The sequence below is a fragment of the Papio anubis genome, chromosome 16 (genome assembly GCF_008728515.1).
Source record: "Papio anubis isolate 15944 chromosome 16, Panubis1.0, whole genome shotgun sequence".
Classification (NCBI taxonomy): Eukaryota; Metazoa; Chordata; class Mammalia; order Primates; family Cercopithecidae; genus Papio; species Papio anubis.
Window position 1 is genome coordinate 72,751,881 of NC_044991.1, and position 25,982 is coordinate 72,777,862.

At 41.1% G+C, this 25,982-nt stretch overlaps 1 protein-coding gene across 1 annotated transcript; it reads right to left on the bottom strand.

Annotated features, from left to right (window-relative positions):
• Positions 1-1,986: 1,986 nt before the first annotated feature.
• Positions 1,987-24,562, bottom strand: WFDC8 (WAP four-disulfide core domain 8). Its single transcript, XM_021921816.1, has 6 exons — positions 24,489-24,562; positions 12,240-12,433; positions 9,028-9,168; positions 5,886-6,053; positions 3,354-3,494; positions 1,987-2,389 (listed from the first exon to the last, which is right to left on the bottom strand). The coding sequence occupies exons 1-6, from the start codon at positions 24,560-24,562 to the stop codon at positions 2,250-2,252; spliced, it is 858 nt and encodes a 285-aa protein (XP_021777508.1). The 3' UTR covers positions 1,987-2,249.
• Positions 24,563-25,982: the final 1,420 nt, after the last annotated feature.

The following is a 25,982-nucleotide window of genomic DNA, read 5'->3' on the forward strand; positions in this document are numbered from 1 at the left end:
TCCTACCTCTGCCTCCAGGCCAATTCTCTCCCAGGAACAATCCTGTGCTTAGAACAGGGGACCCCAACGAGAACCAACCAGACCAGTCTGTACCTGACACCTCCTGCTTTTTCATTAGCCCAAGACCTGTCACATGGACTGATTCTCTGTTACTGCCTTCCTGTGTTGTGCCCTCTGCCTCTAACTGTATTACTAAGTTATATATTTGCTCCCCCAGGTAAGCTCCAAACTCCATTAAACAGGTCTCTGTCTAGAACGCAGTGCTTAAAACATGAATAGACCCCAAATAAACACTCAGGTACATCTTGCTGGATGAGCAAGGTAGGTGGGGGGATTGGTAGGTGTGTGAATAGGTAGGTAGCTATGTGGATGGACAGGTGGCCGGTAGAGTGATAAGTGGGAAGATGGTTGAGCAGGGAGAAAGATTAGTGAAGAAAGCATGGATATTTGATACATGAATGCATGGATTATGGATGGGTGGATGATTGGGTGAATAAGTGGATTGAATTGAATGTAAAGATGGATAGGGTAGTGATGGGATAGGTGGGCCTATTGATGGAGGCTGTTTGAATGAAAGGTGGATAAGTGCATTGGTATGTGGATGGAGAGAGTTAAGTATAGAAATGATGAATATGTATTTTGATGGGTATGAAAGAGTGTGTGCGTGTGTGTGCAGAGAAAGGGAGAGGAGAGAGGTCAATAATAGGAGGATTAACTAAAGGCTAGATGGACAAGTGAGTCTGTAGAAGAAAGATGAGTAAGAAAGGTAAGTGGATAGACATATGGAGTGGGCAAAGAGCTAAGTTGAAAAGTGTGTCAGTGGAAGGATAGGAGGGATAGGTGAGTGGGGATTGGGTATTTGCATATGTGTTGAGTGAATGGATAGGTAAGTAAAGGGATTGAATAATTAGTGAGTAAATAGGTGGGTGGAAACATGAATGTACAAGTAAAAGCATTAACCAAAATTAAAAAGAATTATCTAGAGAACAATGTATACTACTCTAAAGTAATACATGTGAAAATATAGGGAAAATGGATCAATTTTACCAAAATACAAAAGACCAAAATTTGCAGAAGAGGAGGTAGAAAACCTGCAGACTAGAAGACAAAATATTTAAAAATTACTAAAATATACCACTAGAAAGAACCTGATCTAGATGCTTTTGGAGCTGAATTTTGGTAGCCTTCAAAAAACACTGAATTGCTATATTATGTAAAATATTTCAGAGCATAGAAAAAGTAGATAGGTTGCCCAATTAGTTCCCATACTCATTTTTTGAAAGTAATATGACCCAAATAGGAAAAACAAATTTAAAAAGACCTATTTTTCTTTTGACTATAGATGTGAAAATTCAAACTATACTATTAGCTAAAAAGAACCAATAATATATTGATACAACACACTGCAATTAAGTTTATTAAGAATGCAAGGATGACTCAAGAAAATTTAATAATTTATTATGCCAACAAATTAGAAGAGAAAAATAATTATGTGACTGTATGCTTAAAAGGTATTTGATAAAATTCAGCAGTCATTTTCAGTAGTAGCTATAAATGGACAGGAAATAAGCTTAAAAAGAAAATAACTGGCCAGGCACGGTGGCTCCCACCTGTGATCCCAGCACTTTGGGAGGCCGAGGCGGGTGGATCACCTGAGGTCAGGAGTTAGCAACCAGCCTGGCCAACATGGTGAAACCCCATCTCTACTAAAAATACAAAAAATTAGCCAGGCATGGTGGTAGGCGCTTGTAATCCCAGCTACTTGGGAGGCTGAGGCAGGAGAATCACTTGAACCCGGGAAGGAGAGATTGCAGTGAGCCGAGATCACACCTGGGCAACAAGAGCAAAACTCCATCTCAAAAAAAAAAAGAAAAGAAAAAAGAAAATAATTTAAGTGCAATAAAACTTATGCATTCCAAATTCAACAACAAATATCTTTTTATATTGCAGGAGACATTGACTTTAAAATAAGGAACTAGACAAGGATGGATGCCATTGCCTTTATTTTCATTATTATTTTGGAGCTTCTATACAACACAAGAAGACAAGAAAATAAAGTCATGAAGTTGAAAAAAGTCAAATATATCATCACTTTCAGATGATGGGATTATATATAAAATCAAAGTAACATCATTCAATATTGTGATACTTAAGATAATTTGGCAAGTTGGATGCAAGACAAAACTGACAGGTCTTTATTATGCTACTCATAATTAATGATTTTGATGATAATATTTTCTACTTACTATTCAACTCTTGGGATCCGTACATTTCAGTCCACAAAGTGAGCAGCACTTTTCCACCAATGGGCACTCATCATCCTGCAGGCACCTGGGTTTATCGATCTGGGCACATAGCAAGGGCTTGCGTGGGCAGAAACCTTGTTTGACTTTATGGGGTAAAAGAAAACACTTGACCTTGAAATACTTGGTCATAATTTGAGACAAATTTGGGGAATCTTGGGAAACTCAAACAAGGTTTTATTCTGATTAAGATTCTTGCCTTTCCCCCTATAGTAACAATAGACTGGAGGAGGCAGAGTATCAACTTTCTATGATAACTTGAGGAGCATCAAGAAAAGTCTTGCCATCTCTGACTTGTACCATCTGATAGGATTCCTGTCTGCTGCTACAGAATTAATGGATCTGGGTTATATAACCCCAGAAAACCACAAGTAGCAGGAGTATTAGATAGCACACAGAACCTTCTTGTTTTATAAATTGTAGGCATTGAGGAGTATTTAGAGGGAAATGAGCTGCCCAATGCCACATAGAAAGCCAGTAGAAAAGTTGAAGTAGGTTGAAAAGCCTTTGACTCCTGCCACCACGCTATACTGAACCTTAGAACCTTAAAGCCATACCTGGACAATCCCTGGGACTACACGGGGGAGTAAACACCTGCCTTATAGGAGGCAGGAAAGTTGGCTTCTATCCAACATCATTTGCTACTGATGTTTTCCCCAGCCTGTCTTACACAATATGAATATGATGTGCATGCTCTGAAGTTCTGTGCAGACATGAAGGCTTATTAGGAATACACCTCATGGTTATGAATCTTTTATGAATTGGTGAATATTGTCACCTTGCAAGTCATTGAGGAATGAGACTCGGAAAAAATAAGTTTTCCTGGGGAAGAATAGAGAGCAATACTATGAATTATTGGCTTTGAAGAATAGCACAATAGTCTTCAGAGGTCAATATAACTTGTTGGGCATTAAAAGGGGTTCCAAAGGATCCTCAAAGATGAGCCCAAGGGGCATCCGAGGTTCAAGACACCCCCCCCCACTCCATGAGACAGCATGGCATCCTTGCCACATGCCCAATAGATTTGGGAGGTATATCCCCAGTCCTTACCTGTCCAGGCCCTGGCACAAACAAAGCCACACCTGGATTCACAACATTTGTCTGTCTGGGGACAATCGATGTCACTGTGACATGAAGGTGGACACTCCTTACGTCCAGTGACAGGGAAGAGTGGGCATTGTCCATCCTTAACTAAAATAAGAGCAAATGTGAGCTTCTTAAAACCTCACCCCCATCCCACCACCCTTCAAAGAGCCTTTCCTTCTCTTCAAAGCTAGTATCCCTTTCTGCAACTTGGTTCACCCTACCCTATCCATCTCCAATAGGCTGTGGAAGAATGAAATGTCTCATCACATCATGGGATGTGGTAGAGAGCGTGCTGGGCTTGGTGCCTTAAGCCCCATGGTAAAGTCCCAGTCCTGCTACTTAGTGAGTTTCCTTCTCTATAAAATGGGGATAATTATGTGAAATCTACACAAATCAGTGTAAGCCATTTTAGGGTATTTGGTTTTATTAGAATGAAATGGGGATCCATCGCAGTGTTCTCAGTAGACAAGTGATATGGCCTGACTCATGTTTTGAAAGGGTCATTGTAACTACTGTTTTGATAATAGATTGTAAGGAGGATAGAAGCAAGGAGACATTTTAGGAGGCTTTTGGGGTAATCCAAGTAAGAAGATGGCTCCTCAGATCAGGGTGGCAGCTGCGGAGGTGGTAAGGTTTTAACAGATTTGGGATCTACTTTCAAGGTAGAACTAAAATTATTTCCTAACTTAATGGATGTTAATTGATAAAGAGAGGCATCAAGTGTGATTGTGAAGTTTTTCAATCAAGATGAGAAGCATGGATAGAACAGGTTTGCGTTAGGGGAGTGATGGTAAGAGGTACTGGTTTATGTTTATGTTTAGCTTATTTTTCTTTTTTTAGACAGGGTTTCCCACTGTCACCCAACTAAGCCTCAACTTCCCCAGCTCAAGTGATCTTCCTACCTTCTCAAGTGATCTTCCCAGCCTCCTGAGTAGCTGGGACCACAGGCGCGTGACACTATGCCTGTTTTTTTGTTGTTGTGTTTTTGGTTGTTTTTTTGTTTTTGTTTTTTTGTTGTTGATCGTAGAAATTAGGTCTCACTATGCTGCCTAGGCTGGTCTCAAACTCCTGAGCCCAAGTGATCCTCTTGCCTCAGCCTCCCAAAGTGCTGGGATTACGGGTGTAAGCTACTGTGCCTGGCCCAAGGTTCTGTTTAAGCAAGTTCAACATGAGATGTTTGCGAGGTCCAAGTGGAGATGTAGAGCAGATAGTGGAGTTTGGGAGTCAGATTAGGGCTGGAAACACTGAGTCATTAGGACATAAGTGGGATTTAAATCAGTTCTTTGGGGTTTTGTGCATGTATGCTCTTTTCCTCATCTGACTGCAAATTCTACAAGGGCTTCCCAGGTCAGGCTCAGGCTATGATGTGTTGAACTCCCAGAGGTATTATCAGGTTGCCTCTGAGTCTTAACCTAAATTTTCCACAAACCGACCGAAGCCCATTTCCCTGGCCTCCTCTTCCTGATGGCTCCTGGGAGAGGAGACAAGGGTCTTGTCCACAGCATCATGATTCCTTAGAGCTTCCCATGAAGGGAAGCTTGTGGTCTTAGTTTCAAGTCAGGTCCCAGGATTGCCTTGGACGTTCAGGCCCATGGGTCCATGGAATTAAAATTCCACCCCTACTCCTGACCATCTGTGGGTCCTCAGGCAACTAACTTTACCTCTCTGCCTCTGTTCTCTCATCTGTAAAGTGGTAGTAATGGTACATTTTTCAGCTTGCCTCGCAATCTGTGGTCGAAATTGCAATGCTGCCTCATAAATCACACAGTGTTGCATTGTGAAGATCACTGGTCACCATCTCAATTGTTACCATTTAGTGAACCCACACCACGGGACCCCCACTATATCAAGTCTTTGTGTTTTAAATAATGTATAATCCTACCAACAACTCAATGAGCTGTTTGCTGTGACTCCAGAATTACAGAAGAGGGAACTGAAACTCAAAGAAGTGAAGAAAGCAGCAAGTGGGAAAAGTCAGATTTTAATTCAGGTCATTTTACTTCTAAGTTTGGTAGGACACTGTCTCCCAACATTGCTGGTGATGACCATTATACTAAGGAATAAATCCACAGCCTTCACCTTCACCCCACCCTACTCTCCACCTCCAGTGTGGACACTTACTCCATGGGATTCCATTCTTACACAAATCCTCAGTATGATGCTCAACAGGTTACTATCATGAGGAAACACCTTCTTCCAAGGGAGCACACCTGGCTTTCGGGTCACATTGGCCAAGATCTATTAACATTTTCTATACACTATCTCATTTTTGGCAGAGCCACTCCATTACGTAAATACTGTTATTAACCTCATTCTATAGACAAGGAAACTGAAGCTTATAAAGGCAGGCAACTGGCCCAAGACCTCCCAGCCAGTGAATGACAGAGTTAAGTCTTGAACCAAGGAACTTTAACCTCAAATCCTGAGCCTATAACCTCACTGGTATACTATTTCTAGTTAAACTAGACCCTCAGATTTCCAGGATACGGGTCTCACCAACTAACATGCAAGCCGTTCTGCAGTCATTCTCACTCAAGAAGTTGTTGGCATTCCCTTTGCAGCCCCTGTATGTGAAGGGTGTGCAGCGATAATTTTTAAAGTCAAAATACCAGCGCTGTGCATCATGATTACAGTTTCCTTGTCTCACAGGTAGCGTGCAGGGTTCTGAAGTCAGGAAGCAAGGAAGGAAGGACATGAAGAGTAGAGATAAAAGAACAGGGTCAGTTCTCTAGCATTTGTCATAACTCCTGGTGTTATCACCCACATCAAAAAAGGAGCCATGGCAGGGAAAAAAAAACGCATAGGTTCTGGTCCCAGTTCTACTACTAATAGTCTATGTTGTATGGCACCTCTGAGCATCACTCCTTCCTTGCAAAGAATATTACAAGGTGCATATAAGAATCTTGTACTTTGGAGCTGATCTTTCTTCTCCATTGTACTGAGCTTTGGTAGGGCAAGACTTGTTCAGCAACTATTAGGTTGGTGCAAAAGTAATTGTGGTTTTTGCATTGTTGAAATTTGCTGTTTGGTATTAGAATACATTCTTAAATAAATGTGGCTATATTATACATCATTTTAATGCACATTTCTTGCTTCATGTACTTTTGCTAATGACTTATTATTTGCTCTTTATATTTATTTTAGACTATGGAAATTATGTTAGACAAAAAACAAATTCGAGTGATTTTCTTATTTGAGTTGAAAATGGGTCTTAAAGCAGCAGAGACAACTTGCAACATCAACAACACATTTAGCCTGGGAACTGCTAAGAAATGTACAGTGCAATGATGGTTCAAGAAGTTTTGCAAAGGAGACGAGGGCCTTGAAGATGAGGAGCATAGTGGCTGGCCATTGGAAGTTGACAATGACCAATTGAGAGCAGTCATCAAGGTTGATCCTCTTACAACTACACAAGAAGTTGCCGAAGAACTCAACGTTGACCATTCTATGGTCATTCAGCATTTGAAGTAAATTGGAAAGGTGAAAAGCTCGATGGGTGGATGCCTCATGAGCTGAGCAAAAATTTAAAAAATATATTGGTTTGAAGGGTCATCTCTTACTCTATGCAACAACAACAAACTATTTCTCAATCCAATTGTGACATGCAATGAAAAGTGGATTTTACACGACAACCAGTGACGACCAGCTCCGTGGTTGGACTGAGAAGAAGCTCAAAAACACTTCCCAAAGCCAAACTTGCACCAAAAAAAGGTCATGGTCATTGTTTGGTGGTCTGCTGCTAGTCTGATCCACTATAGCTTTCTGAATCCTGGCAAAACCACTACATCTGAGAAGTATGCTCAGCAAATCAACGAGATGCACTGAAAACTGCAGTGCCTACAGCCAGCATTGGTCTACATTGGACCAACTGGCAACCAGAAAGGGCCAACTGGTCCACAGAAAGGGCCAATTCTTCTCCACAACAACACCCAACCACACATCACACAACCAACACAAAAGCTGAATGAATTGGGCTACAAAGTTTTGCTTCATCCACCATATTCATCTGACCTCTCGCCAACCAAATACCACTTCTTCAAGTATCTCAACAACTTTTTGCAGGGAAAACACATCCACAAACAGCAGGATGCAGAAAATGTTTTCCAAGAGTTCGTCAAATCCTGAAGCATGGATTTTTACGCTACACAAACTTATTTCTCTTTGGCAAAAATGTGTTGATTGTAATCATTCCTATTTTGATTAATAAAGATGTGTTTTGTTTTGTTTTGTTTTGTTTTTTGAGAAGGAATCTCACTGTGTCACCCAGGCCGCAGTGCAATGGTGTGACCTCAGCTTACTGCAACCTCTGCCTCCCTAGTTCAAGCAATTCTCCTGCCTCAGCCTCCTGAGTAGCTGGGATTACAGGCACCCCCCACCATGCCCAGCTAATTTTTGTATTTTTAGTAGAGACAGGGTTTCACCATGTTGGTCAGACTGGTCTTGAACTCCTGACATCAGGTGATCCACCCGCCTTGGCCTCCCAAAGTGCTGGGATTACAGGTGTAAGCCACCATGCCCAGCCAATAAAGATTTGTTTGAACCTAGTTATAATGATTTAAAATTCACGGTCCAAAACTGCAATTACTTTTGCATCCAAAGTGCCTAACAAAGTGCCTAGTACCTAGAAATAATGAAATACCAAGGAAGAGACAGCCCCTGACGTCTGAAAACTGATCTGACACTCCCAGCTAAGCCACATGGATTCTCTGTTGGAGATCTAAAAATCTCCTAGAATATCTAAATCAAACAAGGTCACTCTGAGATCATGATGAAGTGAGACAAAAACAAGATCACCATGAAACCTGCAAAATACCAAACACCCATCCCCTTCTAAGCTAACATGAGTGACTTACGCTTCTCTACCATCAATCACAGCTTTATTCTCAGTCTGGTCTGCATTCTGTATAGTTAAGATTCCCTGGGATAGCCAGTCATAGAATTGCCCCCTCTTTCTGACAGCACTCAATCTAGAGCAAACTCTCACTTCTTTAGACCCTCCCCCGAGTTACCCAATCAAAGCCCAAATCCTATAATAGATTCTTTCTAATAGCTTCTTACTGAAATGCCTCAAACTTGTCTAGGGTGAATATTTTCCCTCACTTCAATGAGTACTAAACCCAACTTGTTCAACTACAGGTGTATTCTGGTGGTCTTTTCAAAGGGCGTTAACGACAGATATTTGATGAGTGGATAAATGTATGAGTGAATGAATAAATGAATCTTTTTAAAAAGCACACAGTTCCCCACACATATTGGATAGATGCCCAATACATTGAGTTACCAGAAAACCTCCTTGAAGATCAAAGAGTCTGAAAAATAATGCCAGCATCTAAGCTGACTGAGGTTTCATTTTGTCACAGTGCCACAATAGTCTCTTGAACAGAGTGAGCCATGCAACAAGTATTAGTTATTTGTGAATGATTGAATGTGGGACCCAAGAAGACCAGCATCAATATCATGGTAGTTGATGGTCACCATGCCTAGACTTATGATTTGTACTTGAGGGTTAGGCATTGAATAAGAGAATGAGAAGAGCACAGGCCCTGGGTCCTTGTCCTGCCATCCAAGGGAATCCCTCAGCCAGTTTTGGACAGAGCAAGAAGTGCGGAACCTCTGTCCTCAGCCTGGACATCACTACCTTGAAAGGGATCCATGCACTTCTTCTGACAGGCAAAAAGGCAGCACTTTAGGTATTCCTGGCAGTCAAAATCTGTGTTACATGAATTCGGAAGTTCAGCGGTACAGGCGAGCCTCTCTTTGGGACACAACCCTGGTTTCTCTGCAAGAAAGAAATGTCCAAACTCACATTCATTCAGAATTTCAGCTTTTTTTCTCCTATGGCAAAGGTGTGTAGTGAAATTCTCTCAGCCCTATCCTCTACCTTCAATTCTTAGCTCTTGCTCTGCTTCTATTCAGGGGCTAGTTCTGTTTCTCAGCACTCAGATTCGTTCAAATGGATCTGAATCAGGAATTTGTGTCCAAGAAGAACTGAAGGAGAAGCATGTTGGATTCCAGGGCAAGGGGTTAGGAAGGGACCAAGGCCCTTTCCCTAAATTCAAAAGAGTTTCTCTCTTCTTGAAAGCTAATATTTTAATTCTTAATTCCTTTGTCTCTAGTTGATAAAAGAAACTAGTAAAGACTGGTGGAAACACCATGGAAGTAGAGGTCAGGAGGCCTGATTTGACCCTTGACTCCTGGTAAACTCAAGACCGATCTGAACTCAGTTGTATGATTTTTAATTTACCTCTAAGGAGTAAGAAATGGTGGAGTGGAAGAAGCATTATAGTCAGGCAGATCTGGCTCAGGAGCCTGGCTCCAATACTAACCAACTAAATAATCTTGGGAAAGTATTTCCCTTCATCTGAGTTATATTTTCCACCTTTAAAATGAGAATGACAATTCCTGCCTTACAGGTTGATTATAAGAGTTCAATGGGGTGATGTCTATAATGCTTGGGGTAAGACCTTGGCAGATATGGAGTTGCTTCCTACCTTTTATTTTTATTTTTATTTTTTTTACTAAAAACTAGAAGAGGTAAGGGGAAAAAAACTATAGCACCCAGTGTTTCCAGTCAGCCTCCCATCCAAGTACTAACCAGGTCTGACCCTGCTTACCTTTTGAGATCAGACAAGATCAGGCATTTTCAGGGTGGTATGGCCATGCTTCCTTCCTTTTTGAGGCTAGACATGGCTTCCTGATTTCAGTGCTTGTGGTAGGTAGAATCTAAAGTTGCACCCTCAAGATTCCCAACTTCTGATTATTGAATCAAACACTAATCTAGGCAATACTGTGAAGCGATTTTGCAGAAAAATTAAAGACCCAAGTTAGTTGGGTCATCTCTGGCCCAGACCTAGTCAATTAGGTCCTTGAAAAGCAGAGCCTTCTTCTGGTTGGTAGAGAAGAATTGATCAGAGAGATTCAAATGATGAGAAGTATCTAACAAGCTATTCATAGCTTTGGAGATTGTTGAGGCCAAGTGCCAAGGCATGAGGGTGGCATCTAGAAGTGACAGCCAGTAAAGTAGCCTCAGTCCTACAACTCCAAGGAAACAATTCTGCTACAACCAGTGAGCTTGGGAGAGGACCTTGCATCCCAAATGAGAACTATAGCCCTGGCTGACATTTCAATCTCAGCCTGGAAAAAACCGGAGCAAAGAACCCAGACGCACAATGCCAGACTTCTGACCCACAAACAATTTGTTAGGTAGCAAAGGATGGCTCATATAGCGTTTAATGTGTCTCCATGATTCTAAACTGAGTATCCCTCCAATGGAATCTGGCCAGAGAGGCATGATCCTTTCAGATACTACTGAGTTTTGGAACTGTAGAACTTTGGAATGGAAAGAACTCTATTATCGTTGGTACCAAACTTCTGATTTCACAGATTAAAAGAAATGAGGTACGATAAGATAATACAATGCATTAGGGGCAAGTCTGGGATTTACAGTCCAGGACTAACTTAAGGAGCCCCACATCTTCCCTGAGGACTGGCCACTGAGACTTTGTTTGAGTACTTTCCAACAATACTTCTTGTCATTAATGATCCCTCCAGGAATGGGCTGAAGCTAAGAAGAGTATGTGGTTCCTAATTTGGAGTGTACATCAAAATCATCTATGCATGTTTCAGAAAATATAAACTCTAGGCTGAATCAGAATCTCTAGAAAGTGCATCTTTGGGACTCCACTTTTTAAAAAGAACCTCAGGTGATCCTAAAGCAGGCAGTGGGCACCAGGAGGTAGGCTGTTACTTGGGAACCATTGTTCTAGGTTTAGCAGACAGAGAGTTTGGCAAATCAAACTGGGTTTGTGTCGTTGAAGCTCCTTTCCCCATTGCCAGCTTGAACTCTCACTTATTAATAAAAACCCCGCCTCCGTTTCTTGTCAGCTCTTCTTAACCACTTGCTTGTGTGTATAAGCACACCTCACAGGTTTCTCTGCATCTACTGGGGATGCTTCCCAGACATCTGGTCTCAACTGTCTTCTGACATTACTTGACACATACTTCCTGGGTGATCCCACTCATTCCCACAATCCCAACTATAATTCTCATCTCTTCCTCCAGACTCATCCTCTATTCCAAACTAAAGACTCATTTCGACCTGCCTGGGAAAAACACCATCTAAGCATCGCAGAAGCACGTCTGTTCTAACATATTTAAAACAGAACTATTACCTCCTTATGCCCAAGCACTACCTTACTTTCTATTCCGCATCTTGACATTTGGCATCAACAGGTCCAGTCTGTTATTAGAATCCAGAGGTGCACTCCTTCCTCTCTGCCACCCCAGTATCCTGTCAGTCATGGACTTGGGTCAACTCTGTCTCCTAAACCTCTCTCCAAACCCTGTCTCCTGCCTCTCTTTACTACCACTCCCTCAGATCAGCACCTGATCTCATCCCTTGTCTCTTCTCAACTACTGCAGCAGCCTCCTCACTGGTCCTCTCCTCTCAGGCTCATGCCTAGTGACTTATTAATTTAAAAAAAATTAAACTTGTGTGTGTGTGTTTGTGTATGTGTGTGCAGTGGGAATGAATATGATCACCCAAGAAGTATGTGTTGAGTGATATCATGAGACAGATGAGACCATATCTCTGGGAAGCATCCCCAGTAGATGCAAACTATATACATAGTCTCCTTCCATATATACATATGGAAAAGTTAGGGAAATAATTTGAGGGGAACAAGTAAGGAAAGTATGTGGAGGGCCAGGGTGGTGAGCAGGGGTAGCTTTCTGTGGCCCCAAATCCATGGCAGAGGGGGCCTCATCTGACACTGGCGCTGGCCTCATGTCTAACCCTCATCCTCAAGAATACTTTCTAAGGAAGAATGGCTGCAGGTTTTTTGAACTCACGTTTGTTCTTGTGCAGCAATGCAGATGTCCACTCCAAAGCAAGGGAGAGAAGCAGCAGGAAGGCTACATTCCTCCAGGAGAAGGTGGGGCTGTAGAGAGGAAGGTGCCTGTGTGGATGAGAAAAGAGGTGGGAGTTAAGCACAATCCAGAGAGAGACACAAAGTATGTGCAGAGGAACCTTAGAGATGATCCACCAGGTCCCTTTAGTTCACAGGTAAGAAGACTGACACCAGCATGGGGAAGGGGTCTGTCTGAGGTCAGATGGTGAGTTATGGTGCATCTAAGACATTCCGTTTCAGGACCCTGACCAATCCCCATACCTTGCCATGGTGCTGTACTTTGTGCTACACAGACACTTGCCTATTGTTTTGCTCCTGGGTAAGAGGCCACACTTAAATGATCACAAGAATTTGTTTGGCACAGTTGCAGAGCTGGTTTGCCCACAGTCACTCCAGGGGCAACCCCAGACACTAGTGAGCATCTTTTCTTTGCTCCACTGATGACAGAAATGGATGGTATGAGATTTTCCAGAGGGCCTGGACACACTCTACTGGATCTTGGTGTACCAGAAGCAAGAATTATCTCAGATGACCTCGGGTTAACAAAGAAATTCCTTTCATTCCTTCTGTTACTATCCAAGCCTAGGATCTTATGATACTCCCAGACAACCAGATGAACAGATGAGCTTCCCCCACCTACTCAAGCCCCCATTTCCCACATGTGTTTTCGTGATCCTTATGTATTTTTTATTTTAAGGCATGAAAAACTAATAATCCCTTACTGTATTAACTCTTAGAGTGCATTTATTTAAAAAATGTAAGAGGTGGGTAGAGAGAGAAAGAGGAAGCAAGAGACAGAGAAAACATCTGTATGCCAAAATATACGTCTGTACTGGTGGAACTTCAGATACTGAGAAAGCTATGACGGTATCTTGGAATAGAGTCTCTTCCAGAGTTCCTGAAGCCATACCATGCAGCTGCCTAAAAGTAAAGACTGTGACAATTTATCTCCCCGATCTTTCTTGTTGGGGGAGTTCTAATCATGTATCCTCTTCAAATTTTACAATAGTGCCTGTACTCTTTGGTCATGGAAATTATGACCCCAAACATAGTGATCTTGATTTTGGGCGTGGCTCAGTCCCTTATAGTAGCATATCTTGGATCCTCTGTTTCCTCATCTAGAAAATGGGAACAATGCAGTTAACCTGGAAGCTTTGTTGTCATTGTGAGGATTAAGATTTAATGAAGTGGTATGGAGTGGTAGGAAACGTAGCATTCAGAGTTAGACCTGAGTTCACATCCTTAATCCACCACTTACTGACTGTGTGGCCTGGGCTCAGTCACTTCACCTCACTGAGCCTCAGTTTGTCATAAAAGAAACAATAATAACACCTACCTCATAGACATGAGAATTACTTGAACTATTTTTGTAAAGCTGGCTTGTAAATCAGTGTTTATTGTATTTTAGTCAATTAACAAATAATGAATGGCAACAGTGAATGCCAAAAAATGTTCCTATTACCATTTTAGCTTTTGAGTTCCCTAGTCAGAGACTGTGTAAATCATTCCTTTAGTTCCCCTAAAAGATTAGCCAAAAGGCCCTCTGGTGCTTTACATTTTTATTATCAAGTCACTCTATGGGTTTGAAATTTTACCCTTTAACCTGAAAACGTCTGTTAACCCAGTCTTGAGAATCAGTTGATCAGATTAGCCTGCAGTCAGTTAGAAGAAAGCAGACCTCATGGGATGGAGGCAGGGGAGAAACACAAATTAATAGAATTGCCAAACATAATAGAGGATGTCCATTTATAATTTTAGCATAAGTATATCCCATGCAATATAAGGAACATAGTTCTACTAAAAAATTATTTGATGTTTATCTGACATTCAGATTTAACTGATCATCCTCTATTTTTATTTTCTAAATCTGGCAACTTTGACACAGAATGAATCCACTTTGGTTGGACTGGGGTTTGTTTGGGCAAGAGACTACAAAACACAGGTCTTACAGGTAACAAATGAGTGTGATTGCGAGAGTTGCTAAGTGGGGGCCCTGAAGAACTAGGACAGACCTGGAATACATGGACACAAATGTGCTATATAAATAATATACCAGGTTCTGGGCACAGTGGCTCATGTTTGTAATCTCAGCACTTTGGGAGGCCAAGACAGGAGGATCACTTGAGCACAGGAGTTCAAGACCCACCTGGGCAACATAACAAGACCCTGTCTCTACAAAAAAAAAAAAAAAAAATTAAATGAAAAACCTTAGCCCAGCATGGGCTGGGCGAGTTGGCTCATGCCTGTAAACCCAGCACTTTGGGAGGTCGAGGCGGGCAGATTACAAAGTCAGGAGATCAAGACCATCCTGGCTAACACGGTGAAACCTCGTCTCTACTAAACAAAATACAAAAAATTAGCCGGGCGTGTTGGCAGGCACCTGTAGTCCCAGCTATTCGAGAGGCTGAGGCAGGAGAATGTCGTGAACCCGGGAGACAGAGCTTGCACTGAGCCGAGATCGCACCACTGCACTCCAGCCTGGGTGATAGAGCGAGACTCTGTCTCAAAAAAAAAAAACTTAGCCCAGCATGGTGGTGCACACCTGTGGTTTCAGCTACTCAGGAGACTCAGGTGGGAGAATCACTTGAGCCCAGGAGGTCAATGTTGCAATAAGCCATGATCATGCCCCTGCACTTCAGCCTGGGTGACAGAATGAGACCCTGTGGAGGAAGGGAAGGGAAGGGAAGGGGACGGGAGGGGACGGGAGGGGGAAAGAGAGAGAAAGAGAAGAAGAAAGAGAGAAAGAGAGAGAGAGAGAGAAAGAAAGAAAGAAAGAAAGAAAGAAAGAAAGAAAGAAAGAAAGAAAGAAAGAAAGAAAGGAAGGAAGGAAGGAAGGAAGGAAGGAAGGAAGGAAGGAAGGAAGGAAGGAAGGAAGGAAGGAAGGAAGGAAGGAAAAAGGGAGGGAAGGAAGGAAGGACACACACCAGGAATGAAGAGATGTGGACTGAAATCCACACTTTGCCATCAACTCACTGTGTCAACTTGGGCTAGTTTTACTTCCATCTACCCATTTGAAATTTTACCTCTGTCTACCCATTTGAAAAATGAGAGGATTTGACTAGATTAGGCTTGTTCAGGCTGGGGTACCCATATCCCTCAGGATACAGGAAGATTTTCCAGGAGGTACACAGGTACAGAGGGATCTGAGGATGTTACTGATTCTTAAACTACATATTTACTTTTTCCTGAAGTTGATCTACTTGAGAATGAGCCACCCTGAAGGTGGCTCCTGAGTTTTGTCCATTCTATGGATATACAACAGGTTCATCCTTTCTCTAGTTGATGGAAATTTGGGTTATTTCCAGTTTGGGGCAATTATGAATAAAGCCCATAAAAACATTTGCATAGAGGTTTTTTTATGAAAGTAAGTTTTCATTTCTCTTAAATAAATACCAGGAAGTGGTATTCCTGGGTTATGTGACCAGCGTATGTTTGTAAGAAACTGCCAAACTCTTTTCCCAAGTCACAGCACCATTTTGCATTTTCATTAGTAGTGCGTGCACTACTGTCCTAAGAGTTTCACTTGCTCCACATACCTGTTAGCATTTGGTATTGTAAATGCTTTTATTTTAGTCATTCTAATAGATATGCAGTGGTAAGACTGTATGCTATTTGAAGAAATGAAAGTAATTAGCCTACATTTGTGGAACTCTAAGAATCTAAGCCACTTCAAATGTTGGTGGGAAGATTTTTTTTTATTTTCCAACTTCTCCTAGGACAGCTTTCAAACCCAGTTGGTTCCTTGGTTTCTGAGCCTGCTTGGATAGGAGTTTCTCCAGAGCCCCTTCATTGAACCTACTTTTTAAAAAAGTCTTCATAATTTCCATACTTTATTGTCCTTAAATCATTAATTTTAAGCTTAATATTATTCCTTTTTTATTTTCCGTGTCTGATTCTCTACCCACAATCTTTGTGTTTTCATTAGATTTTATTTGCCTTTCTTTTTCCAACTTGAATTGGGTTATTGGTCAATTTCATTCATTTCTCATTTCCTATAATTTACTTTCATTTTTATTTTTAATTTGAGAAATACTTATTTCTTTCATCACTGCTTTCATTGCACTTTAAGAAATTTATTTTAATTAACTAATGATAATTATTTATATTTATGTGCTACAGTTTAATGTTTTGATGTATGTACACATTGCAGAATGGGTATGTCAGGGTAATTAACACATCCATCACCTCAGATACTTATCATTTTTTAAGTTAGAACATTTCTGTAGCAATTGTGAAATGTGCAATACATTGTTAACTATGGTCACCATGCTATGCAATAGATCTCAGAGACTTCTTTCCCTTGTCTAACTGAAACTTTATTCCCTTAACCAACATCTTCCCTTTCCCCATACACTCCACCCTGCCCCCTGGCAACAACCTCTGATAACCATCATCTACTCTCTACTTCTACAAGTTCAACTTTTTAGATTTCACATACAAGTGAGACATGCAATATTGGTCTTTCTCTACCTGGCTTGTTTCACTTAGCATAATGTTCTTCATCTTCATCCATGTTGTTGCAAATGACAGAATTTCCTTCTTTTTAAAGGCTGAATGTAGTTCATTGTGTATATATACCACTTGTTTACCAGTTTATCCATTGCTGAACACTTAGGTTGATTCCGTATCTTGGCTATTGTGAATAATGCTGCAATGAACATAGCAGTGCCGATATCTCTTCAACATACTGATTTCATTTCTTTTGGATATATACCCAAATATGGGATTGCTGGATTATGCAGTAATTCTACTTTTAGCATTTTTGAGGAAGCTCTACACTATTCTTCATAATGACTGTACTAATTTATACTCCCACCAACAGTGTGCAAGAATTCCCTTTTTGGCCGGGTGCGGTAGTTCACGCCTGTAATCCCAGCACTTTGGGAGGCCGAGGCAGGTGGATCACGAAGTCAGGAGATCGAGACCATCCTGGCTAACACAGTGAAACCCCGTCTCTACTAAAAATACAAAAAATTAGCCAGGCATGGTGGCGGGCACCTGTAGTTCCAGCTACTCAGGACGCTGAAGCAAGAGAATGGCGGAACCCGGGAGGTGGAGCTTGCAGTGAGCCGAGATTGGGGCACTGCACTCCAGCCTAGGCAACAGAGCAAGACTCCGTCTCAAAAAAAAAAAAGGATTCCCTTTTCTCCACATCCTCATCAACACTTGTTATGTTTAATCTTTTTGATAATAGACATTCTAACAGGCATGAGGTGATATCTCATTGTGATTTTAATTTGCATTTCTTTGTTGATTAATGATGTTGAGCATTTTCTCATAAACCTATTGGCTATTTGAATGCCTTATTTATTTATTTACTTGTTTATTTATTTTCAAGACAGAGTCATGCTCTGTCACCCAGGCTGGAGTGCAGTGGTGTGATCTTGGCATACTGCAACCTTAGCCTCCCAGATTCAAGTGATTCTCGTGCCCCAGCCTCCTGAGTAGCTGGGGCTACAGGCATGCGCCATTATGCCTAGCTAATTTTTGTGCTTTTAGTAGAGACAGGGTTTCACCATGTTGGCCAGGCTGGTCTTGAACTCCTGACCTCAAGTGATCTTCCCGCCTTGGCCTCCCAAAATGCTGGGATTACAGGTGTGAGCCACCATGCCCAGCCTTTGTATGCCTTCTTTTAAGAAATATCTATTCAAGTCCTTTGCCCATTTTTAAATTGAGTTGTTTTCTTACTATCGAGTTGATGGAGTTCCTTATATGTTTTGAATATTAACCCCTCATCATAGTATGGTTTGCAAATATTTTCTCTCACTCTATGAGTTGTCTCCTGACTGTTCATTATTTTCTTTGCTGTGCAAACACTTTGTAATTTAATGTAATCTCACTTGTATATTTTTACTTCTGTTCCTTGTGCTTTTAGGGTCATATCTAAGAAATCATTGCCCATAGCAATATAATGGAGCTTTCCCCCTAGGTTTTCTTCCAGAGTTTTATAGTTTCAGCCATTGTGGTTAGATCTTATGTCCATTTTGAGTTGATTTTTAAAAAATATATGCATATTTTGTGTTTCAGTGGCTTTTGGGGCACAAGTGGTTTTTGGTTACATGAATGGATTGTATAGTAGTGAAGTCTGAGATTTTAGTGCACCAGTCCCCAAGTAGTGTACACTGTACCTAATATGTAGTTCTTTTTTTTATCCTTCTCTGCCCTCCTACATTCCTCCCTTCTGAGTCTCCAAAGTCCATCATATCACTCTGTATAACTTTGCATACCCATAGGTTAACTCAACTTGTAAGTGAAAACATATGGTATTTGGTTTTCCATTACTGAGTTTCTTCACTTAGAATAATGGCCTCCAGCTCCATCCAAGTTGCTGCAAAATACATTATTTCATGATTTTTTATGGCTGAGTAGTAGTCCATGGTGCACATATACCACATTTTCTTTACCCATTGGGTTGATTTTTTTGCATGGTGTGCAATAAGGGTTCAATTTTATTTTTCTACATGTGAATTTCCAGTTTTCCCAAGACCATTTATCAGAGACAGTCTCCATTGTGTGTTCATGGCACCTTTATCAAAAATCAATTAACGATAAGTGTATAGATTTATTTCTGGATTTCCTATTCTGTTCCATTGGTTAATGTATTTGTTTCTATGACAGTACCATGCTGTTTTGATTGCTATAACTTTGTAGTATATTTAAAATCAAGTAGTGTGATGCCACCAGCTCTGTTATTTTTGCTCAAGATTGTTTGAGATTCTTGGGGTCTTTTGTGACTCCATACAAATTTTAGGATTTTAAAAATTTCTGTAAGAGATGCATTTGGAATTTTGGTAGGGATTGTGAATTTACACACTAGCAAGTTGAATAACCTGGAAGAAATTGAGAAATTCCTAGAAGCATATAATCTACCAAAACTGAATCATGAAGGAACAGAAAAACTAAATACATCAACAAGTAAGGAGATTTACTTGGTAATTAAAAATCTTCCATCAAAGAAAAGTCCAAGATCTGATGGCTTCATGACTTCATTCTACCAAATATTTAAAGAACCAACGCTAATCCTCCTCAAATGTTTCCAAAAACTTGAAGTGGAGGGAATTCTTTCAAGTTCATTTTATGAGGCCAGGATTATTCTAATAGCAAGCCATGCAAAGACACTATAAGAAAAGAAAATTACAGGCCAATATCCATGATGTACATAGAGGCAAAAATTCTCAAAAAAAAATATAAGCAAACTGTATTCAACAGCACATTAAAAGTATCATTCACAGCCAGGCATGGTGGGTCACACCTGTAATCCCAGCAATTTGGGAGGCCAAGGTGGGCAGATCGCTTGAGGCTAGGTGTTCGAGACCAGCGTGGCCAACAGGGCAAAACCCTGTCTCTACTAAAAATACAAAAAAAAAAAGTAGCCAGGCGTGATGACACATCCCCATAATCCCAGCTACTTGAGAGGCTGAGGCACAAGAATTACTTGAACCTGGGTGGCAGAGGTTGCAGTGAGCCAAGATCGTGCCACTGCACTCTAGCCTGAGTGACAAAGCGAGACCCTGTTTCTCCAAATAAAAGAAAAACAAAGTATCATTCACCATGATCAAGTAGGATTTATCATTTGAATGCAAGAATGGTTCAACATATTCAAAGCAATCAATGTGGTACACCATCTTAAAAGAACTAGCGATATAAATAATATGATCATCTCAGTAGATGCAGAAAATGCATTTGACAAAATTCAACATTTTTATGATAAAAATTTTCAACAAGTTAGGTATAGAAGGAATATACATCAACACGGTAAAGTCCAGATATGACAAGCCCACCACTCTTATACTCAACACTGAAAAGTTGAAAGTTTTTTCTCTGAGATCAGGAACAAGATAAGAATGCCAATTTTTACCACTTTTAATCAACATGGTACTGAAAGCCCCGGCCAGTGCAATTAGCAAGAAAAATAAATAAAAGTCACCAAATAGGGAAGAAAGCGGTGAAATTGCCTCTGTTTACTTATGATAGGATCCTATATATAGAAAACCCTAAAGACTTCACACTGAAAAACTGTTAGAACTGATTAAGTAATTTATTAAACTTTCAGGATACAAAATCAACATACCAAAATCAGTGGCATTTCTACACACTAGCAACAAACTACCTGAAAACCAAATTAAAACAATCCCATTTACAATAGCATAAAAAATACTTAGGAGTAAATTTAACAAAGGATATGTGAGATCTGTACACTGAAAACTAGTGAAAGAAATTGGAGAAGACATAAATAAATGAAAAGATATTTCATGTTCATATTTCGTATGGATTAGAAGAATCAATATTGTTAAAATCCCATACTACCCAGAACCTACCTTTTTGCCCAGCTTCCCCAAATAGCAGAGGTTGCACTTTGCAGAAAACTGAGCAGCATTTTGCAATTGAAAGATCTACAGCTGGCCAGGAGCTGGGGGAACAGTGTGAATTCCCAGGTTACAATATTTAGGAACTACAGGTAAGGGCCCACTATAACTCCATTACATCGCACTACCCCCTAGTTCTCCCCCGTTAGGCACTTGCCCAGCCCCAGGCCCCCCCGTCTCCATGACTGAGAGCTCCTAGCTTACACCCCTCCTCATCCCCATAGCATAGCATGTTCTGTTGCGAGGCTACTCAACCAGATATGTACCTCTAGCCTCAGTTACTAAGAAGTAGACCTTGAGGAGGACAACTAGCTGCATAAGTCTCTTTAATACACCTTGCCCTAAGTTCAGACAGAGTCAGTAAGTAAATTGGTAAGCCTCATCCAAAGATATTATCTTCTAAATGCTGCCTAGTCAGATATCTACATTCTGACACTGGGGAAAGATAGTCTCTAAATATTGAGTACAGAACTCCATATGTATCTCCATATTGTGTTGTTAAAATATTTTAAATCTTTTACATTTTTTACCCTTTTGATCTGTCAATGATTGAGAAAGGTGTGTCAAGGGCCCTCAATACAGTTATAGATTTCTCAGTTTATGCCCATAATGATGTCAATGTTTGCTTTAATATATCCTGATTTGATTGGTTTAGGTAAATACAAATGCATTCCTGGTGAACTGAGTCTTTTACCATTATCTAGCAAGTCTTCCTTTATCCTTAAAGATAAAACTTCATCTTAGAGTTTTCTTTTTTTTTTTTAGACAGAATCTCCCTCTCTCTTTCTCCCAGGCTGGAGTGCAGTGGCACGATCTTGGCTCACTCCAACCTCCCCCTCCTGGGTTCAAACGATTCTTGTGCCTCAGCCTCCCAAGTAGCTGGGATTACAGGCATGTGCCACCATGCCTGTAATTTTTGTAATTTTAGTAGAGACGGGGTCTTGCCATGTTGCCCAGGCTGGTCTTGAACTCCTGGCCTCAAGCAATCTGCCTGCCTCGGCCTCCCAAAGTGTTGGATTACAGGCGTGAGCCAATGTGCCTGGACTTAGAGTTTTCTATTGCCTAATATTAATCAAACTATACTTTCTCTTCTTTGTTTGCATTTACCTAGTCTTTTTTCCATTCTTTTGCATTCAACCATTCTACTTACGTTTTAAGTTTATCCTTCAAATAGTGTAAATCTACACTGTAAAAATCCAGTCCAGCAATTATTACCTATTAATTGACATTTGCAGGTACCAATGACATATTTGGATTCATTTCTACAATCTTATTATGAGTTATCTACTCTCAGTCCTCATTATTCAGATTCTGTACTTGCAAATTTGCCTACCTGTTGAAATGTATTTATCACCCAAAAATCAATACTCATGATGCTTTTGTGGTCATTCAAGATATGTGCAGAGTGGCAAAAAACTTGAGTCACGCAACATACACATTCCCAGCTGAAGTCAAACAAGACAATGCTCTGCTTGTTTAAGTTCTTCTACTACTATAAACAAACTTCCTTTTTGCAGTCGATTTAGTGTCACATTTTTCACATTTGTGTACTTTTTATTGGTGAGTTTGCTGTTTAAAATGGCCGCCAAGAGTTACTAAAGTGCTGTCAAGTGTCCTAAGAGCAAGAGGCCTACGATGTGGCTTACGAAGAAATTACCTGTGTTAGATAAGCTTGGTTCAGGCATGAGTCACAGGGCTTTCAGCCACAATTCAGTGTTAACGAAACAATAATATATATTATATAAGGTATGTGGGGTGTTTTTGGTTTTGTTTTTTTGTTTTTTTGTTTTTTTTTGAGACAGAGTCTCACTCTGTCGCTAGGCTGGAGTGCAGTGGTGCGATCTCGACTCACTGCAATCTCCACCTTCTGGGTTCAAGCCATTCTCCTGCCTCAGCCTCCCGAGTAACTGGGATTACAGGCATCTGCCACCATGCCCTGCTAATTTTTTGTATTTTTAGTAGAGACGAGGTTTCACTGAGTTGGCCAGGATGGTCTCAATCTCCTGACCTAGGGATCCGCCTGCCTCAGCCTCCCACAGTGCTGGGATTACAGACATGAGCCACCGCGCCTATATACACGTTTAAAAAATAAAGACAGGGCCAGCGCGGTGGCTTACACCTGTAATCCCAGCACTTTGAGAGGCTGAGGCAGGCAGATCACCTGTGTTCAGGAGTTCAAGACCAGCCTGGCCAACACAGCGAAACCCCGTCTCTACCAAAAATATAAAAATTAGCCGGGTGTGGTGGTGCACACCTGTAGTCCCAACTACTCGGGAGGCTAAGGCAGGAGAATCCCTTGAACCCGGAAGGTGGAGATTGCAGAGAGCCGAGATCACACCTTTATGCTCCAGCCTGGGGGACAGAGAGATTCCCTCTCAAAAAAAAAAAAAATTATGTAGAGTTTTTTTTTAATAATTAACCACATAGGTTAAAAAATAGAAAGTAGCCAGCCTCCCAGAAGCCTTCTGTGTGCACCTTCTAATTACCATCTATATCATGTGTCTTCAGACAGAAGCACACATAAAACAGGGTTATGTATTGATCAAATGATGAAAATGTGTGGTCAGAGGCTTGCGTTTTCCCTAGGAGCAGTGGCTCAGTATTTGCTAATCCGGTGTTCACAGTGACTTTACAGAACATATCTACCCCCAAGTAACAGGAATCAACTGTATTTTTATTACTTTGGGGACAAATAACTTTGAGCTCTCCATGACTTGCCACAACAAAAGACTTCCTAGGCAAATTGTCTACTGCCTTGTTCCAGGCGGGGGTTCTACTCAAGGCTGTGGGACCAAGACTAAAGAAGCAGCCTCTATGTGGATTAGGCCCCTTCTCCTGGCAGAGGGGAAGCACAAAGGAGCTGGCAGGAACTCATAGTGCAAAATTCACAATGCATATGCTACATCCGCTCATATTCCAATAGGCAAAGCACAGCCGACAGCAAACCCACAGTCAATGAGACAGAAATATGTCTTCCTTCCATAGGCGGTTCTGAAATTGCAAGGTAATGGGCAGGAGTGTCCTCTTAAAGGAAAGATGGAATGAATAGTTGTGAATAATAATATAACCTATCACTATTACTCCTGTTTTAATTTTTTGAAAATGTGTAGATGCATATTACATGTTTGTTTGTTTGTTTAAAAATATCAAACTTTACCCTACTCAGGCTCTCACCCTCCACACTGGGCCACTCAAAGATGCCCAACTTACCCTACTTGGGCTCCAACAGCCGTATCAGGATGCATTCGACACCAACCTGGCCAACATGCTGAAACTCCGTCTCTACTAAAAATGCAAAAATTAGCCGGGCGTGGTGGCGCACGCCTGTAGTTCCAGCTACTGGGGAGGCTAAGGCAGGAGAATCGCTTGATCCATTGATGCCTTCTTCACCCTGCTTAGGCTCTGATTCCTGACACAAAACAGCCCTGTTCTGTGGAACCCCTCCTCACTATGCTTGGCCCAACTCCCCACAGCCAACCACCCTAACTTCTACATATCCTCCTCATCTCCTTGGGCTCTGACCCTCTATGTCTGGCTGCCCACCCCCATAGACACCCTCCTCACCCTCCTTCAGTTCGGACAGTCCACATCAGGCCTTCTCCCTATCGAGACAGCTCCTCACTTTGCTCCAGCTCTGAGGCTCCTCCCTCATCTGCTCCCCCACCTGGACACTCTCGTCACCCCACTCAGGCTCTCATTCTGTGCCAGTCTGCCCCTATAGCCCCAGGGGGATGCCTTTCTCAACATGGGCAGACTGGTCTCCATGCTATGCTGCTTCTTGCCTCCTCACTGGACATTCTCATCTACCCCTGGCTCCAGCACACCTTGCCAGCAGCCCTCCTACAGAGGCGCCCTCCTTGACCTGTTCCAGCTCTGATGCCCACACGGGGCCAGCCATGGCTCCCTTCCCCTTGGGGCAAACGCCTACCTTGCTCTGCCTATCTAATGGCTTTAGGACTGACTAGTTCGGTTAGTAAAGAAAAGGAGACAAAACAAGGAAGAACTACTTTTCCTTTTTGTGAAAATATGCATTGTGAAAAAAAATACAAAGATAAAAATATGCATGAAACATTAATGTTCGGTCTAAAGAACTATTATGAAGTGACCACTCATTAAACTATCACTGAGATTGAGTAAAAGATTTCCAACACTTTCTGCTCCTTGCTTATTCTTTTTCGATATAGCCCCTTCCTATGCTCTCGAAGGCAGCTAATGGTAGTGACTTTCTTTTTTACATTTTCAAGCTGGTATGTATTCCCTTAAATAGGTTTTTGTTCTTGTCTGCTTCTGTTCTATATCAATGGAGTCAGTTGGAATGTATTCTTTTGTGCCTGGCTTTGTGTGTTCAACATTATATTCATGAATTTCATCCACATTGTTGTGTGTAGCTGTATTTTGTCAATTTTCATTGCTGTGCCATCTATTGTATGACTACACACATCTCTACCGAGTTGCTTATAGTTTGCAACTGTTAAGAATAAAGCTGCTATGTATATACCTAGCATGTATGTAACACGTTCTGCACGTATATCCCAGAACTTAAAGTATAATTTTAAAAACTAAGATTTTCTAAATAAAAATGTTATTTATATCAATATGTAATAAGTTTATTATGTTAAATGAATTCATAAATGTTTTTAAATGTCAAAAAAATTAAAAATTTTATTCATGTAAAAAAGAAGAATAATGCTGCTATGAACACTCTGTGTGCATTTGCTGGAGCACGTGGGCAGGTGTTCTTGTAGGTTATACATCCAGGATAGGGAATGATGGGTTGCAGGGTATGCATATCTTCAGCTTCTCAAGCTGATACCAAGGTATTTCCCAAAGAGTTGGGACCAATTCACAGCCTGCCATTGGTAGTTTAGAGTCCCTATTGTTCCGTATCTATGCTGTATGCAGAATTGTCAGAATCTTTTCGTTTTTACCATCCTGCTATGAGTATAGAAATACATCATTGTGGACTTAATTTAAATTTCTTGACTATTAATGAGGTTGAGCACCTTTTTAGATCTTTATTAACCACTTGCATATCCTCTCTTTGATTTTCCGTGCAACTGTTTTGCTCATTGTTCTCTGGGGTTGTCTGACTTTTTCTTGCTGATTTCTACTGGAGTCGCCTCTTTCCTCAGCTATATGTATTATAAACATCTTCCAGGATCCAGGGTAATCTTCTAAAACCCTTATTGGTTTGTCTTTTACCTTTTGAATGAATGTCTTTATCACGTGCCCTTCCTACCCCAAAGACAGAATCAGGAATCCTTTTTTTATGTTCCTTTCTTACAAAACAGTAACTCGCTACTATACAATACAGTAAC

What these genes read in the sequence shown, in the direction of transcription:
- WFDC8 (XM_021921816.1), bottom strand. Translation starts at nt 24,562, where the DNA reads ATGGCTGGCCCCGTGTGGGCATCAGAGCTGGAACAGGTCAAGGAGGGC. An exon ending in GTGCATGGATCCCTTTCAAG is followed by an intron (nt 6,054 to 9,027) that starts GTAGTGATGTCC and finishes TCCTGACTTCAG; the next exon opens with AACCCTGCACGCTACCTGTG. An exon ending in TTGTGCCAGGGCCTGGACAG is followed by an intron (nt 2,390 to 3,353) that starts GTAAGGACTGGG and finishes TACCCCATAAAG; the next exon opens with TCAAACAAGGTTTCTGCCCA.